Below are 15,351 nucleotides of genomic sequence, written 5' to 3'. Positions count from 1 at the left end.
CCAATCAACCGAGAGGCACATGACCAGCCAGAGCCAATGGGAAACCATTGCTCTGCACCAATGGCAGTGCTCCTATCCATACCACCACATTCACCCCTTGTGTAGAAAGATGCCGGGGGGGGGGGGGGGGTGTTGCAAGGGGAAGAGGTAGAGGGGGGGGCAAGGACTGGTGGTATGAGTAGAGACAATCGAGAAGATGGGGGCTGCCCACTGGCTCGTGGCAACAAAACGAATATAGTTGGATGCAAAAATATTACAATAGAGTCCAATAAAGTCCCATGGTTGCATCAGATGGACACGATCAGCCTGTTGGGTTCCCGTGGTGCTCTGGTGGACCATCGCAGTGGAGCCGGTGATGTCGGGCCGGTGGTCGTCCTTGACTCCAGGAGCGTCGATCGTAGATGTGTCTCCGTATCCTGGGCCAGTGGTGGAGACGCTGTGATCGGGGAAGACGGGGCATGTGCTCTGGGTCGTGGGGGTCGCTGGGGGAAATCGGGATTGGGCGGGAGGTGTTGATGCGGGGGGGGGGAGGCCACACGCCGGCGGGTGCCAGGTCCCGAAGCGAGACCGTATCCTGCCGACCGTCGGGATACTCCATGTACGCATACTGCGGGTTAGCGTGGAGTAACTGGACTCGCTCAACCAACGGGTCGGACTTGTGCACCCACACATGCTTCCGGAGCAAGATGGGCCCGGGGGCGGCCAGCCAGGTCGGGAGAGGGGATCCGGAGGACGACTTCCATGTTGGGGTGGACAAAACTTTCCGTGCTCCCGGAGTCCAGTAGGCATTTTGTCTCATGCCCGTTGAGCTGGATCGATGTTGTTGTCTTGGCGAGTGTGCGTGGTCGCGACTGGTCAAGCGTGATGGAAGCAAGTCGTGGGGAGAGTTCCAGATCGTCCTCGGTGGCAGAGTAATCGCTGGCAGGGCCTTCTGTGTTGGCCTAAGATGGCGGCGCCCAGGACCCGCACGTGGAGTCGGGGCCCCAAGATGGCGGCGCCCAGGACCCGCATGTGGCGTCCGGGGCCCAAGCTGGTGGCGCCCGTGGGACCCTCATGGCGGCTGGGGGCCGGGTCAGCGGCATCTGTGGGCCGGTCAGGGCAACAGAGAGCGGGGGTAGGGAGGACCGTGGGCCTGTTGCGGGGGCCGGGAGGCGGGCTGGAGAGGTCGGTGCGCAGCGCTGGGCCCTGGGAGGGCCCGGGGGGAGGGGCGATCCTTGGTTGCTGCGTGGAACAGCAGTGACCGACCTGGTCTGGCAGACCACAGACTAATGGCCCTTCTTCCTGCAGCTCTTACACAGAGCGAAGCGGGCCAGGCAGCGCGGGCAGGGGTGTTTAGAGAGAGGCCGCAAAAATAGCAGTGGGGCCCCGCTAGCTTGTCGGTGCGTCCCGCTGCGCAGGCCTGGGGGGGTCGGGGTCAGCGGAGGACGGAGGTGACGCGTGCCTTGATGTCCAGGGGGTTGCCGCGCGGCCGGGGGCATATGCGCGAGCGTTCAGGTTGGCGACCTCCAGGGAGGTTGCGAGAGTCCGTGCCTCAGCTAGGCTGAGGGCGTTCTTCTCCAGCAATCGCTGGCGGATAGAGGAGGATTGCATGCCGGCAACGTAAGCGTCTCTAATTAAAAGTTCCATGTGCTCTGTCGCAGAAACTTGGGGACAGGCGCAATTTCTCCTCAGAGCCACGAGGGCCTGGTAAAAAACGTTGAGAGACTCACCAGGGAACTGTTGTCTAGTAGTCAGGAGATACCGTGCATATACTTTGTTTACCGGCCAGAGAAAGTGTCCTCTTAGAAGATCCATGGCCGCGTCATAACCGTTTTCGTCCTCAATCATTGAGTATACCGCCGTGCCCACGCACGAGTGGAGGATGTGGAGTTTCTGCTCCTTGGTGGGCTTTCTGGCTGCAGGCGTCAGATAACTGTTGAAACACGCCAGCCAATGTTTAAAGGTTGCAGGCGCATTCGAAGAATGTGGGCTGATACGGAGGCAATCAGGCTTGATGCGTAGCTCCATTTCAAAATTCTAGCTAATTAAATTGATGTACCATCAATTGGACGTGAGACACGATGAAGGTCCAAACTTAGGCTTTAATCAGCTAGATGTTAGCCCGGTGGTCGACTACAGAGAAAGGCCGATCGCCGGGAACTCTGGGTACTATACCCTGCCTCAGAAGCAGAGTCTACTTGCCTCTCGACCAATTGGTGAGCAGTCACATGACTAGTCCCAGCCAATCAACCGAGAGGCACATGACCAGCCAGAGTCAATGGGAAACCAGTGCTTTGCACCAATGGGAGTGTTCCTATCCATACCACCACACCGTGTCCTGTGGTCAGTGGCCCAGTTTTCCAGCAGTCGCTGCCGGATGTAGTTAGACTGGACCCCAGCCATGTAGGTGTCCTGGATCATCAGTTTCATGTGCTCATCGGCCGTCACGTCCTTGCAGTTGCAGTTACGGACGAGTAGCTTCAGGTTCTCCAGGTACTCGTCCAGCGATTTCCCGTGCATTGACTGCGGGTAGTGAGGAGGTGCCGTGCGAACACTTCGTCCACGGGCTTCACGAACTGTCTCTTTTGGATCGCAACCTCCGCTTCATCCGTGGCCGCATCCTGAATCATACCCGATGTTCGGTGGCTCACCCAGCCGTGGAGGATGTGCAGCTTGAGGACATCGGAGAGAGGCGCTTCGAAGGAGTCGAGGTAGGCCTCAAAACAGCGGAGCCAGAGGAAGATGATTTCCTTAGCTTCTGCTGTTTGCGCGTCGAGTTCCAGCGTATCAGGCTTTAGAGCGGCTTCCATAGTGATATCTTTGGTTAATAAATTGATGAACCATTAATTCACTGCAAGACGATGAGAGTGAGTAAACATAGGCTTTATTAACCACGAACTTGCCTGCCTGTGTCTGCTGTACAACTGAGCTCCGCCCCCAGGCGGCCGGCCTATATACCATCTGAGGGGGACGGAGCCAGAAGCGGAGTCCACCAGGTTCCAGTACAATACCTGGAAGGAGATCACATTACCATTGGGTCACAGTGCTACACAGACAGCTGATACTATGGTGAATACATTCGCCACATACAGATTTATGATGTAGTTACATATGGTGCACAGAGGAAATCTTTATCCTCAAAATTTATAGAATATCAAAGGTATTCTAAAAATATTGTACACTCATTATGGATTTATGGATCTCTATACTGTCCTTTGTACCAGATATTCAGTTGAGAAATAAAACACAAAAAAAGGAAGGGATACTTACTTTTGAAGCTAGTAGGTACTTGGTGATTTTGGACTTAAGCAACTTGTGTTCTCATTACTGATTACAAATTTACTCTTTATGTCATTGCTTCATAACACATTAGGAAATGCAAAATTATTTTGTATCTTTTCCTTCTCCTAAATGCCGTTTCATTATTATTTTTTTCCTGCCCATCTGTTTTATCAGAGTTTTAACCAAAACAAAAGGAATACTGGACAAACCTGGTTGGTTCTGGACATTACAGAGATCTGACCAAGAGGGTTGGCTTTTTAAAAAATACATATATGTTTTTTTTTCAGTGCATTTTAATCTGAGGTGTGTCCCTCTGAAAGAACCATGGCTCGAGATCATTGTTTGCTGCTGCTGCTTTGCTGTATTTTAGCTCGCTTTTTTCAGGGCATTTCTGCTGTGGATCATGTCCCTGTGCTGATGTGGTCGACCTTCAGGTAGGCCTGAGACCAATGTTGTAGGAAAACAAAGTCAGAAAGGTTACTGAGTTGTAAGTTAATTCTTTTCCAGCAACCTACCATGGATGAGCATTCTGCTGTAAAATGAAGTCAGAGGACGTGAGCTTTTAAGTTAAATCAAAGTAAATTCCTTTGTGTGAGTAGATTGCAAGTGATGCCAGGAAAGAAATTCCAAGTGTGCTATAATGAAGATTGTGTAAATATGGGCTAATTTCCTTTGGGGAAAGTGCAAGTATTAACTTAAAGATGTTTCTGTTAAAAAGATATTTGTACCTCCACATGCATGTCCAGCATTTTGGCAGTTTTTATTCTCTACATCACAATTAACCTAAATATATTAATAAGAAGGGTAAAAAGGCAATAAGTTATAATGTAATCGTCAGTTAATGTTTGAATTGTACATGGATACTTATTGCAGGTGCTTGAAATTTCTAACGATTATGAATTAATCTTGAGATTGTGAAAACTGAAAGAGGTTAGATCCAATTTTGCAATTTTTAAAATTGAATACCGTTTTGCGTTTCTTTTTCTGATTCCCTCAGTCAATAGGCGCACTGCCAATTGTGGTTACGTCTTCGTAACATACTGGGGTGCGTAGTGAGTGCGTCAACATGTATCAATGCCAATCGAAGGATGTCTGACTAGAAATCTATTGAATGGGTGCTTAGCAATTGAGTACAAGCTTTTAAAACAGTTGAAAAATTCTCATTCTGCAAGATACATATTGGAGTCGGGATGGTTTAATGTGGTCACATATTTCAGTAATCACTTATTGACTGGGCTTAGTTGTAAAAGGCATTTGCCATTCGCCTTGCATATAGTTTGGGGTTTATCAAAGGAGATTTCCGGTCATCATGCATCTATCTTGATGTGGCACACTATACATGTGATCCATAGTATCCCTGAACAAGATAAACAGCAGGGTGGCTATTTAATCGATCAGGTGGAAGAATCCTCGCCCAGGCACAGATTGCAAAGCAGGAAGTAAAATGCACAAAATATAAATTAAATTTGAATCAATGCAAGGAAGTAAAATGAAGATTAAGGGGGATTAAAGAAGAAAAACAGAAAAATAGAAAAACAGAAAAAATAGAGTAAAGAAATTAATTTATTTAAAAATCTACAAGATTTTCTCCTGAGAGAATGTGATTCTACACTTAGGGGAGGTTACTGGGTAACAAGGCCTCCATTGATTATATGTGCAGCATGGTTGCACAGTGGTTTGCACTACCGCCCCACAGCACCAGGGCCTCGGGTTCAATTCCAGCCTCAGGTGGCTGTCCATGCGGAATTTGCACTTTTTTCACCGTCACAGCGTGGGTTTCCCCGGGTGCTCCGGTTTCCTCCCAAAGATGTGCGGGTTAGGTGGATTAGCCATAATAAATTGTCTCTTAGTATCCAGAAATGTGCAGGTTAACTCATCGGGGTAAGAGGATAGGGCGGGGTGGACAAGTGAGTGGATATGAGTAGCATGCTCACTTGAAGGGGCGAATGGCCTCCTTCTGCACTGTAGGGATTCTATAGCTGCTGGCTCCGGTGTGCAAAATACTCACCCATGCTCAGCATTCATACAATGAAAACCTTGCTACCACAGGTTAAAAACCCACTCATTGCTTTGAAACTTAATGGATCGAGGGAATTCTTTTCCCTCACGTAGTCCTCCCCCCACATTGCCCTGATCAAATAATGGGCAGGATTCTCCATTCCACCATGCTTGCGGGATTCTCCGGTCCTACTGCAGTGAATGGAGATTTGACTGACCACCAAATTCTCCGTTCTCGCCTTCAGTGGTAGTGAGGCGGACTCGCGACAGAGAATCCCGGCCAATGTCTTTTCTCATGGTTTCCATTTTTCAAAACCAACGGTAATAGTTTGCTTCTTTCTCTTTCCCTCATTGCTTGCTGGAGAGATGCCATTGTAATTCAGTAAACAATTCCAGTGCAATCCCTTGGATCAGTCAAGCTGTGGACATTCAACTAGATTAGCTGCTCTTTAAATGGTCAAAAAGTGGATGGTGCAAGGCCAAAGGGAGTGGAAGTGGGACAAGTAAAGAGGAAGGACGAATGGGAGACTGATAACAGCTACCGACTGAAAGCAAAGGCAGGAGAAAAACAAGAGTCAAGCCAAAACCTGCAGAGAAAAACAGGGGCAGAGAATGTGGTCTTAGATTGTTGAACTCGCGGCGGATCTGCAATGTTATAAAATGCGATATTGGCCGAAATTCTCTGGCATTGCCGTTCAGTTTTCCCACCAGCAGCATACTCCCACCAGTGGGTTTCTGGCGGTGTGGGGTGGTTACAATGGGAAATCTCATTGACGATCAGCGGGGAGATAGAATCCCACCGCCACCAGCAAACAACGCGTGGCCGAGAAACACGCGGCTGGGGACCAGAGAATCCCGCCCGCTGTTCTTCAAGCTTATGTTGAGGTTCATTGGAAGACTGCAGCCCGAGGACAGAGATATCAGCGTTAGGGTGAGGTGGAGAATTAAAATGACATGACTGCAAGCTCAGGGTCACGCTTGCAGACAAAATGTAGGCATTCTATACAACGGTCACCCAAACTGCATTTGATCTCCCCAGTGGAGAGGAGACCACATCGCGAGCAGCAAATACAGTATATTAAATTGAAAGAGGCACAAGGAAATGATAGTTTCACCTGGAAGGTGTGTTTGGACCTTTGAACAGTGAGGAGAGAGGAGATAAATGGGCAGGTGCTGCATCTTCTGGGTTTGTATGGAAAGGTTAATGGGAAGGGGAGGGTGTGTTGTGGGTGATTGAGGCATGGACTAGGGTGTTGCGAGGGGGGTGATTCCTTTGCAGTGCTGAAAGAAGGTGGAAGCACGGTGGCATCAGGCAGGAGGTGGCAGGAAGATGATTAGTTGAAATGGAGAGTGGTGGTGGTGTGGAAGATGAGTACAAGGAGAACCTGTTCTGCCTCAATGTGGGAAGGGAAGGAGTGAGAGCTGAAGTGCAGGGAATAGAACAGAAATGGTCGAGGGCCCTGTCTACCTCAGTGATGGGGAGTGGGGGCCATGAATGGAAACTTGGAGAATGGAATAGAAGGGTGTGAAGGAATTTACTTGAGGTAGCTGTGGGAATTTATGGGCTTATAATGAATATTCGTTGATAGCCTATCCCCAAAAATGGAGCCTGAAAAGTGCATAGAAGGAAAGGAAGAGTTAGAGATGGAGTATGTGAGGGTGAGAGCAGGGTGGAAATTAGAAGCAAAGTTGATGATGAAGTTTTCCAGTTCAGAATGAGAGCAGGCAAACGGTACTGATATAGCCACCAATGTACCAAGAGAAAGAGGTGCGGGAGGGAGTCCGAGTAGGACTGGAATAATGAATGTTCAACATATCCTAAAAAAAGAGCACACATAGGCTAGGACCCATGCAGGCATCCAAAGAAACACCTTTTACTTGGAGGAAGTGAGTGGTGGAATTGAAGGAGATGTTGTTCAGAGTAAGAACAAGCTCAGGCAGACAGAGGAAGGTGGTGGTGGTTGGAGGCTGGTTGGACCTGGGCTGAAGTAAAAAGTGGAGAGACTTCAGAACGTCCTGGTGGGCGACGGGGTGTAAAGAGGGGGGGGGGGGGGGGGGGAGACAGTGTAGGACCAGTACATTGGAAACTGTTAAAGTTCTGGAGCACATGGGAAGAATCATAGATGTAGGTGGGAAGAGACTAGACAAGGGGAGATAGTCAAGATTTGAAGAAATCAGTTCAGTGGGGCAGGAACAGGTTGAAACGATGGGTGTATCAGTGCAGTCCTATGCCTGGAAGTGCGCTGCTCAGGGTTGGAGCATTGTGAGTTTAGAGGATGTGGAGGGAAAATCTCCAGTGAAGTCAAGGTCAGTGACTGTCCAGGATATAGTGGTTTTATTTTCCGTGCTGGGGCTGTGATCCAGTGGAGGCAGGAGGAAGTGGCGAGAGAGTTGCCATTCAGTCTCTGCTAGGTAGAGGTCAGTCTCAGCAGCTTTGATAAAGATGTCAGACCTGGTGGAACAGAGTGCAGCAAAGTCGGAGAAAGACAGATTAGAATGAGTGAAGGGAGCAAAGAGATTGAGATTCCAGGTGGAAACATTAAAAAATGTCTCTGTGCCGTGGCCGGAAGAGGTGGGCGCGGAGGAGAACACGGCGGAACACAAGCTCAGTGTTCTGCCGAGCTTAAACTTCATACTGGAATGAAGCTGAGATCTTTGCTAAGGTTAGAGAGGGAAAGGTCGCAATGAATATAAACCTTCTCGTTTGTTCTTTTTCCCAGCTTCCCCCATTTCACTTGCATCTCTAACTTTTCCCAGGTTTGATGAAAGGTCATTAACCTGAAATGTTAATTTTGATTCTCTCCCCACTTGTGCTGGCAAACCCGATGGTGTTTTCAGTACTGTCTGTTTTATTCTAAGTTAGGGATAAGCTTCACAGGAAGCACAATACTGTCCAAGATAACCAATCTCATGAGTGCAATCGTGTAGACCATTATAGAATGCTAATTATGTTTAATTAGCCTTTGTCTCAGTGCAAACTGTAGTAGAAAGGTCTGACACACACAGGGTTAATATGGGACTGAGTACTGTACTGCCCACAGGTAAGAAAGCACATGACCTAAACCTAAGGTCAGTATGGTGTTGGCCAGAGATGTGTTAAGACATATGATGGAGATGGCTCCATAGCTGTACCCTTTACTGCATAGTTGTATGTAGTTACAAGTTTTTAATAAAGACTTGCTGTTAACATACAGAAGACTACTTGAACAGATGTGTTCTGAAACCAATACCATCCCAACACAAACAGGAATACTTACATTTTTTTAATGCTCAAGTCGTGTTTGAGTTGCAAACATGTCTGTATCCAGTTGAAGGAAGTTTCTTTCCTGTTCAGTTCAGTTGTTCCAGGGCAGTGACTGGTAAAGATGGTAATGTGTATAGTGACTGCTTTTACTGCCTTAAAACCTACACAAGAATCAGTGTATGAAGGTCAAAACAAAGATTACATAATTTTCATAAGCGCAGCCAACACTTGACGCAAAGATATGCCTCGAGTATCTACGGTGGTGCGGCATAGTGTCAGAGGAATGGATTTGTCTGAATAACTTGTGAAGGCGACTGATTCCCCCCTTCACCTCTTGTGTGGTTCCTGACTGCCTTTCCTTTGTTGCTTTGTTCATGAAATATTTCTGCCTCAGCTTCTCCTCGTTCTCAAGGCTCTTCCTTTCAAATCCTTTCTGATGTACACCTGTTACAATTTAAAAACATTTTTTAGTGTGCCCAATTCATTTTTTCTAACTATGGGGCAATTTAGCGTGGTCAATCCACCTAACATCTTTTGGGTTGTGGGGGCGAAACTCCAAACAGAGAGTGAACCCGAGACCTTGGCACCGTGAGGCAGCAGAACTAACCACTGCGCCACCGTGCTGTCCCTGTTATTATTTTTAAAAGCTTAATCTTAAGTTTCCATTGTTTATATCTCAAATTAAAACAAGAGGATACACCCTCAAAACATACAATTATTATCCGTACCATAAACCAAATAATTAAAGAGATGCTGGAACAGAGGCTCCTTGGAACTGAAAGTGGAAGCCATGCTTTGTGTGTGAAAGACTAAGGGCGGAATTTTCCGTCGGCGAGATCCTCCACTACGCCGACAGCGCACTCACGCCCACGGATTTCCCGACGGTGTGGGGTTGGCCAAAATGGGGAGCCCCATTGGCCAGCTGCCAGTACAGAGGATCCTGCTGCCGGCACGGGCGCACCGCACCAGAAAATGGATGTGACAGGACAGAGAATCCGGCACTAAGTTTGTGATGCATTCCCGATGAAGTTACGATGGCGGAACGCCAGTAATTGAATTTCATAGAATTTACAGTGCAGAAGGAGGCCATACAGTCTTTGGACTGTGGGAGGAAACCAGAGCACCCGGAGGAAACGCACGCACACACGGGGAGGATGTGCAGACTCCACACAGACAGTGACCCAAGGCGGAATCGAACCTGGGACCCTGGAGCTGTGAAGCGATTGTGCTATCCACAATGCTACCGTACTGCCCAATTGTGTCTCTTCTGTTCTGCGTGTTGCTGCAGGAGGTATTGGTGTTGAAAAACTAATGAAATTAATTTGCAAATGCTGTTTGATTTTGAGAGTGGGGGAAAAATGGATTTAAGTGATCACATTTCATAGAATTTGCAGTGCAGAAGGAGGCCATTCGGCCCATCGAGTCTGCACCGGCTCTTGGAAAGAGCACCCTACCCAAGGTCAACACCTCCACCCCATCCCCATAACCCAGTAACCCCACCCAACACTAAGGGCAATTTTGGACACTAAGGGCAATTTATCATGGCCAATCCACCTAACCTGCACATCTTTGGACTGTGGGAGGAAACTGGAGCACCCGGAAGAAACCCACGCACATACGAGGAGGATGTGCAGACTCTGCATAGACAGTGACCCAAGCCGGAATCGAACCTGGGACCCTGGAGCTGTGAAGCAATTGTGCTAACCACAATGCCACCGTGCTGCCCGTTCTCCCACCTCTTATCCTTATCATCTTCTTCTTCTTAGTCAGTCTCTCAACAGTCGAGGATGACTTGTTGCCACACGAGAAATGAGTTCTAGGGTGACTGAGGCATCAAATGCACGACCTACAGTCTCTGTTACAAGTGGGGCAGACAGTGGTTAGGGGGAGGATGGGGGGGGGGGGGGGGGGGTGAGGTGGCACGGTTGCCACACGCTCTTTTAGCTGCCAAAGTTTGGCTTTAGCTTGTTCTCAGAGATGAAACTCGAGATGTTCAGCTCCTCCCCGGATGCCTTTCCGCCACTTCGGGCCATCTAGGGATAGGGATTCCCAGGGACAGGGATTCATAGCGCCAGGGTCCCAGTTCCGTTTCCCCGCTGGGTCACTGTCTGTGTGGAGTCTGCACGTTCTCCCTGTGTCTGCGTGGCTTTCCTCCGGGTGCTCCGGTTTCCTCCCACAGTCCAATGACGTGCAGGTTAGGTGGATTGGCCATGCTAAATTGCCCTTAGTGTCCAAAAAGGTTTGGAGGGGTTATTGGGTTATGGGGATAGGGTTGAAGTGAGGGCTTAAAGTGGGTCGGTGCAGACTCGATGGGCCAAATGGCCTCCTTCTGCACTGCCTGTTCTACATGTGACTCTATATGTGTGGGTGGGGATGTTGCACTTTTTCAAGGAAGCTTTGAGGGCGTCCTTGAAGAGTATCCTCTGTCCTCCTGGGGCTTGCTTGCTGTGTCGAAACTGTGAGTAGAGTGCCTGTTTCGGCAGTCGGGATGTTGCGGTCTGCCCAGTGGAGCTGATCAAACGTGGCCAATGCTTCGATGCTGGGGATGTTGGCCTGAGCAAGAACACTGATGTTGGTATGCCTATGCTGCTAATAGATATGCAGGATCTTTCAGAGACAGTGGTGGTGGTACATCTCCAGGATTTTGAGGTGCCCTCTGTACATAGTCCAACATATCTCTGAGCTATATAGGAGGGTGGGTATCAATATTGCTCTGCAGACCTCGAGCTTTGTGCTGAGTCTGAGGTACAGGTCTTCAAACACTCTCTTCCTCAGACGACCAAAGACTGTGCTGGCACGCTGAAGGCGATGTTGAACCTTGTCATCGATGTCTGCCCTTGTTGACAGTACGCTGCCAAGGTATGGTAAGTGGCCCATGTTGTCCAAGGCCCCTGAGTGTGCGCAGGTGCAAACATCATCTATATACTGTAGTTCAAAGACAGAATATGGGATGACCTTGGATCTGACCTGCAGGCAGTGTTAAACAGATTCCAGTTTGTTCTGAGGATTAGCTCCACACCAGCTGGCTGAGGGTGAGATGCAGCATTGCAGCAAGCTGGATCGAGAAAATCCCCTATGTAATGGCACAGCCATGCTTGATCCCAGTCCAAATATGAATTGTGTCTGTGGAGGATCCTTCCAGATAAGGGAAATGAGGTCATGTATTACTACTTTGGCAGGGATTTATCTGCTCCTGATGCCTTTGAGTCATAGAGATTTACAGCACATAATGAGATCATTAGCCCTATCGTATCTGCACCACATCAAACATCTATTCTAATCCCATTTTCCAGCACTTGGTCCATAGCCTTGAAGCTATGGGCCTTGATGCTAATCTAAATGCTTCTTAAATGTTGTGAGGGTTCCCGCCTCTACCACCCTTCAAGGCAGTGAGTTCTAGATTCCCATCACCCTCTGGATGAAAAAGTATTTTCGTTGACGTCTTTAGGTCCAGCCCCTTGAGAGTAAAAGCACAAAACACTGACAAGTGCCAGAAAATCTGGAGAAAAAAATCTGGCTGTTCTGCCGATTTTCAGTCAGGACCTGACACTTTGCCATTTTTGGGGAAAACACCTCTCTAAATTGCTATAAATTACTGACTCCCATCTACCACTGTGATTAGTAAATGGTTTTGTACAGTTTTTCTTACATTGCTTTGAGTGGTTTCAAACCAGGTTAGTCACTGGTGGGGGATTGGGCATTCTGCTAACAGTACTTATTTCATCCCTATTATTAAAACTGCAAAGGTTTCTTAAAGACATCAAGGAGCAGTTTTCAATGAAAAGAAACAGCAAGTAAATGATTACATTCTGTTACAATGTTTGATTGCACTGGTTCAGGAACTATTTCACTTTTTATGATTATGCAAACGGCTTCAATTAGCAACTTGAACTGTGACCTCACCACTGCAACTTCAAGCAACGTTTTTGAAAACAGAAAGTCTACCCCACTGTCCGGCCTCAACATTCACTATTGTTATCCTGGGATGATATGAGCACCATGGATGAAGCTTTCAATCATTGCCATACCTCTCAAAGCATGAAACTGTCAACTCCTTTTGTGTTGAATCTTTAATTGAAAGGTCCATTTTTAAGTTTGACAATTGAAAACAAAATAGAATTAAATACAAGGTAGATCCTTTACAGGGTCAGTTCTGAATAAGTTAAAACTTCATGCTGAAACACCTGCCAAATCTACTTTTACAGCTATTTGGCATACCTGACCTAAATACTCAAAACCGCTCCTGCCTGTTCTCAGAAATAGAAACGTCCAAAGGAACAAAGTCTGGAACAGGATAATCATTTTGTTTCCTCCTTAGAAAAGTATATCTACACAGGAATAGATTCTTAAACTAGCCAGATTTTTAAAATGCATTCAAACCTTTCCAAATGACAAGGTAAATTGAATGCATTAACTACAAAAATTAATACCTTTGGTTACGAACAACACCGTACATTTGTAAAGCAGGTTTAATGATGCTTCATCAAAAAAGTGGACACAGAGCCAGAGGAGGGGATGTTAAGAGACATAATCAACAGGTCAAGGGGTGAGTTTAAAGAGCCCATTTCATGTAAAGACATAGCACAGAAACAGGCAATGCCATCTCCACTGGTTCATGCTGATGTTTATGCTCCACATCGACCTTCATCATCTCACTTTACCAGCATATCCTTCTATTCCTTTCTCCTTCATCTAGTTTAGTTTTGCCTGAAATGCTTCTATCTTCTTGTCCTCAATGTCTTTTTATAGGTTTCTCTATTAAAAGCTCATGAAACACCACCAAATACATTTTAAGTTGACGATTATCGTGCAACCAATAATTCGTACATTACACCAGTGATGACACTTCAACAGTAATTTATTGGCTGCGAAGTGCTTTGAGACATCCTGGAAAAGGACACTTTTAATTAAATTGTTTCTGTCCATGTGGAGTTTGCACATTCTCCCCCTGTTTGCATGAGTCTGACCCCCACAACCCAAAGATGTGCAGGCTAGGTGGATTGGCCATGCTAAATTGCCCCTTAATTGGAAAAAAAAATAATTGGGTACTTGAAATTTTTTAAAAAATTATTCGTTTCTTTCTTTTTATAAAACATGTCTGCAGCTACTTGAAGCCAGCCTGCCCGCTTAAGCATTTGCATTATCGCCTTGCAGCTGCATTTCTCTGCCCTGTCAAATTGTTAGGAATAGAATTTGCTTTGCAGGTACTCTTCCTGCAAGATATTAGCTTTTGGCCTCCAGAATTTACTCGGCATTTTCAAGAAGCCGAGGATAACATCACCCAAACCCACGACCTCTGCAATTTAAAAGGACAAGGGCATCAAATGAATCAGTTCACACCTCCAAGCTTCCCTTCAAGTCACACACCATCTTGACTTGGGCAAACATCACCATCTCTTCATTGTTATTAATTAAAGCCCTGGGCCTACCCAGTTAACAGCATCGTGGGAACAGCTTCATTAAACTGACATTGGCAGTTTAAGAATTTGGTTCACCACCACCTTCTCAGCTGAGAATAAGAGGCAATAAATGCTGAACTTTCTGGTGCCAGCCAAATCCCAGGAATAAATAAATAAATCAATTTTTTGGAACTTTTATACTAATCTTTGTTCAATAAGTACATCAAGTGTCATGGAGCAATGGCAGGTCAGTGAACTGGAGGTAAAAATCAAAAAGTCAATGTTGTTGACTCTTAAATGCCCTCTGAAATAGCCTATCAGTTATATAAAACCTCTGCGTAGTCAATACCAAAAGAAATGAAACCAGAGGGACAAATGGCATCAACCCAAGCAAAAGAAACAACAAAATCAAACCCAACCCTGTCGGCCCTGCAAAGTCCTCTCTACTAATGTCTGAGGGTTTGTGCCAAAACTGGGTATGATTCATGCTTACTGAATCATACCTTACAGGGCCAGATGCCACCATCATCACCCCTGGCTATGACCTATCCCACCGGCAGACCATGGTGACACCGTGGTATATAGTCGGGAGGGAGTTGCCCTGGGAGTCCTCAACATCGAATCTTGACCCCCATGAAGTCCCACGGCATCAGGTCAAACATGGATAAGCAAACTTCCTGCTGATTACCACATCAGTACTCCTCCATGTTGAACACCACTTGGAGGAAGCACTGAGGATGGCAAGGGTGCAGAATGCACTCTGGGTGAGGGACTTCAATGTCCATCACCAATAGTGGCTCAGTAGCAGCACTACAGAGCGAGCTGGCCGAGTTCTAAAGGACCTAGTTCTTAAACTGGGTCTGCAACAGGTGGTGAGGGAACCAACAAAAGAGAAAAACATACTAGACCTCATCCTCACTAACTTGCATGCTGAAGATGCATCTGACCATGGCAGTAGCATTGGAGTGACCACTATACAGGCCTTCTGGAGATGAAGACCTGTATTCACATTTAGGATACCCTCCATCTTGTTGCATGGCACTACCAATATGTTATATGGGATAGACTTCAAACAGAAAAATGAGGTGTCAACCTGGTGAAGCTACAGCATAGGAGTATTTGCTTGCCAAACATCATATGCTGCATGTAATAGAGCTAAGTGATTCCAGAATAATGGATCAAGTCTAAGCTCTACAGTCCTGCCATGTGTAGCTGTGAGTGGTGGTGGACAATTAAGCAATTCGCTGGAGGAGGAGGCTCCACAAATATCCCCATCCTCAATGATGGAGGAGCCTAGCTCATCTGCGCACAAGATAAGGCTGAAGCATTCATAAGGCTGAAGCATTCACAAAAACCTTCAGTAAGTAGTGTCGAGGGAATTATCCATCTGATGTCTATCTTGATTATCAGTAAAGTGACATTCACACCATACAAGTACCAGACTGACAA

The 15,351-nt window shown here is 46.9% G+C and overlaps 1 protein-coding gene across 1 annotated transcript in view; it reads left to right on the top strand.

Annotated features, from left to right (window-relative positions):
* Positions 1 to 3,563: 3,563 nt before the first annotated feature.
* Positions 3,564 to 15,351, top strand: part of LOC119955207 (V-type proton ATPase subunit S1-like) — a 61,539-nt gene continuing 49,751 nt past the window's right edge. Inside the window, exon 1 of the mRNA XM_038781217.1 lies at positions 3,564 to 3,695. Within this exon, the coding sequence (XP_038637145.1) occupies positions 3,586 to 3,695 (110 nt within the window). The 5' untranslated portion in view covers positions 3,564 to 3,585. The remainder of the gene's footprint in view (positions 3,696 to 15,351) is intronic.

This window comes from Scyliorhinus canicula, chromosome 20 (genome assembly GCF_902713615.1).
Source record: "Scyliorhinus canicula chromosome 20, sScyCan1.1, whole genome shotgun sequence".
Taxonomy (NCBI): domain Eukaryota; kingdom Metazoa; phylum Chordata; class Chondrichthyes; order Carcharhiniformes; family Scyliorhinidae; genus Scyliorhinus; species Scyliorhinus canicula.
This window is presented reverse-complemented; position numbering and strand designations above follow the sequence as displayed.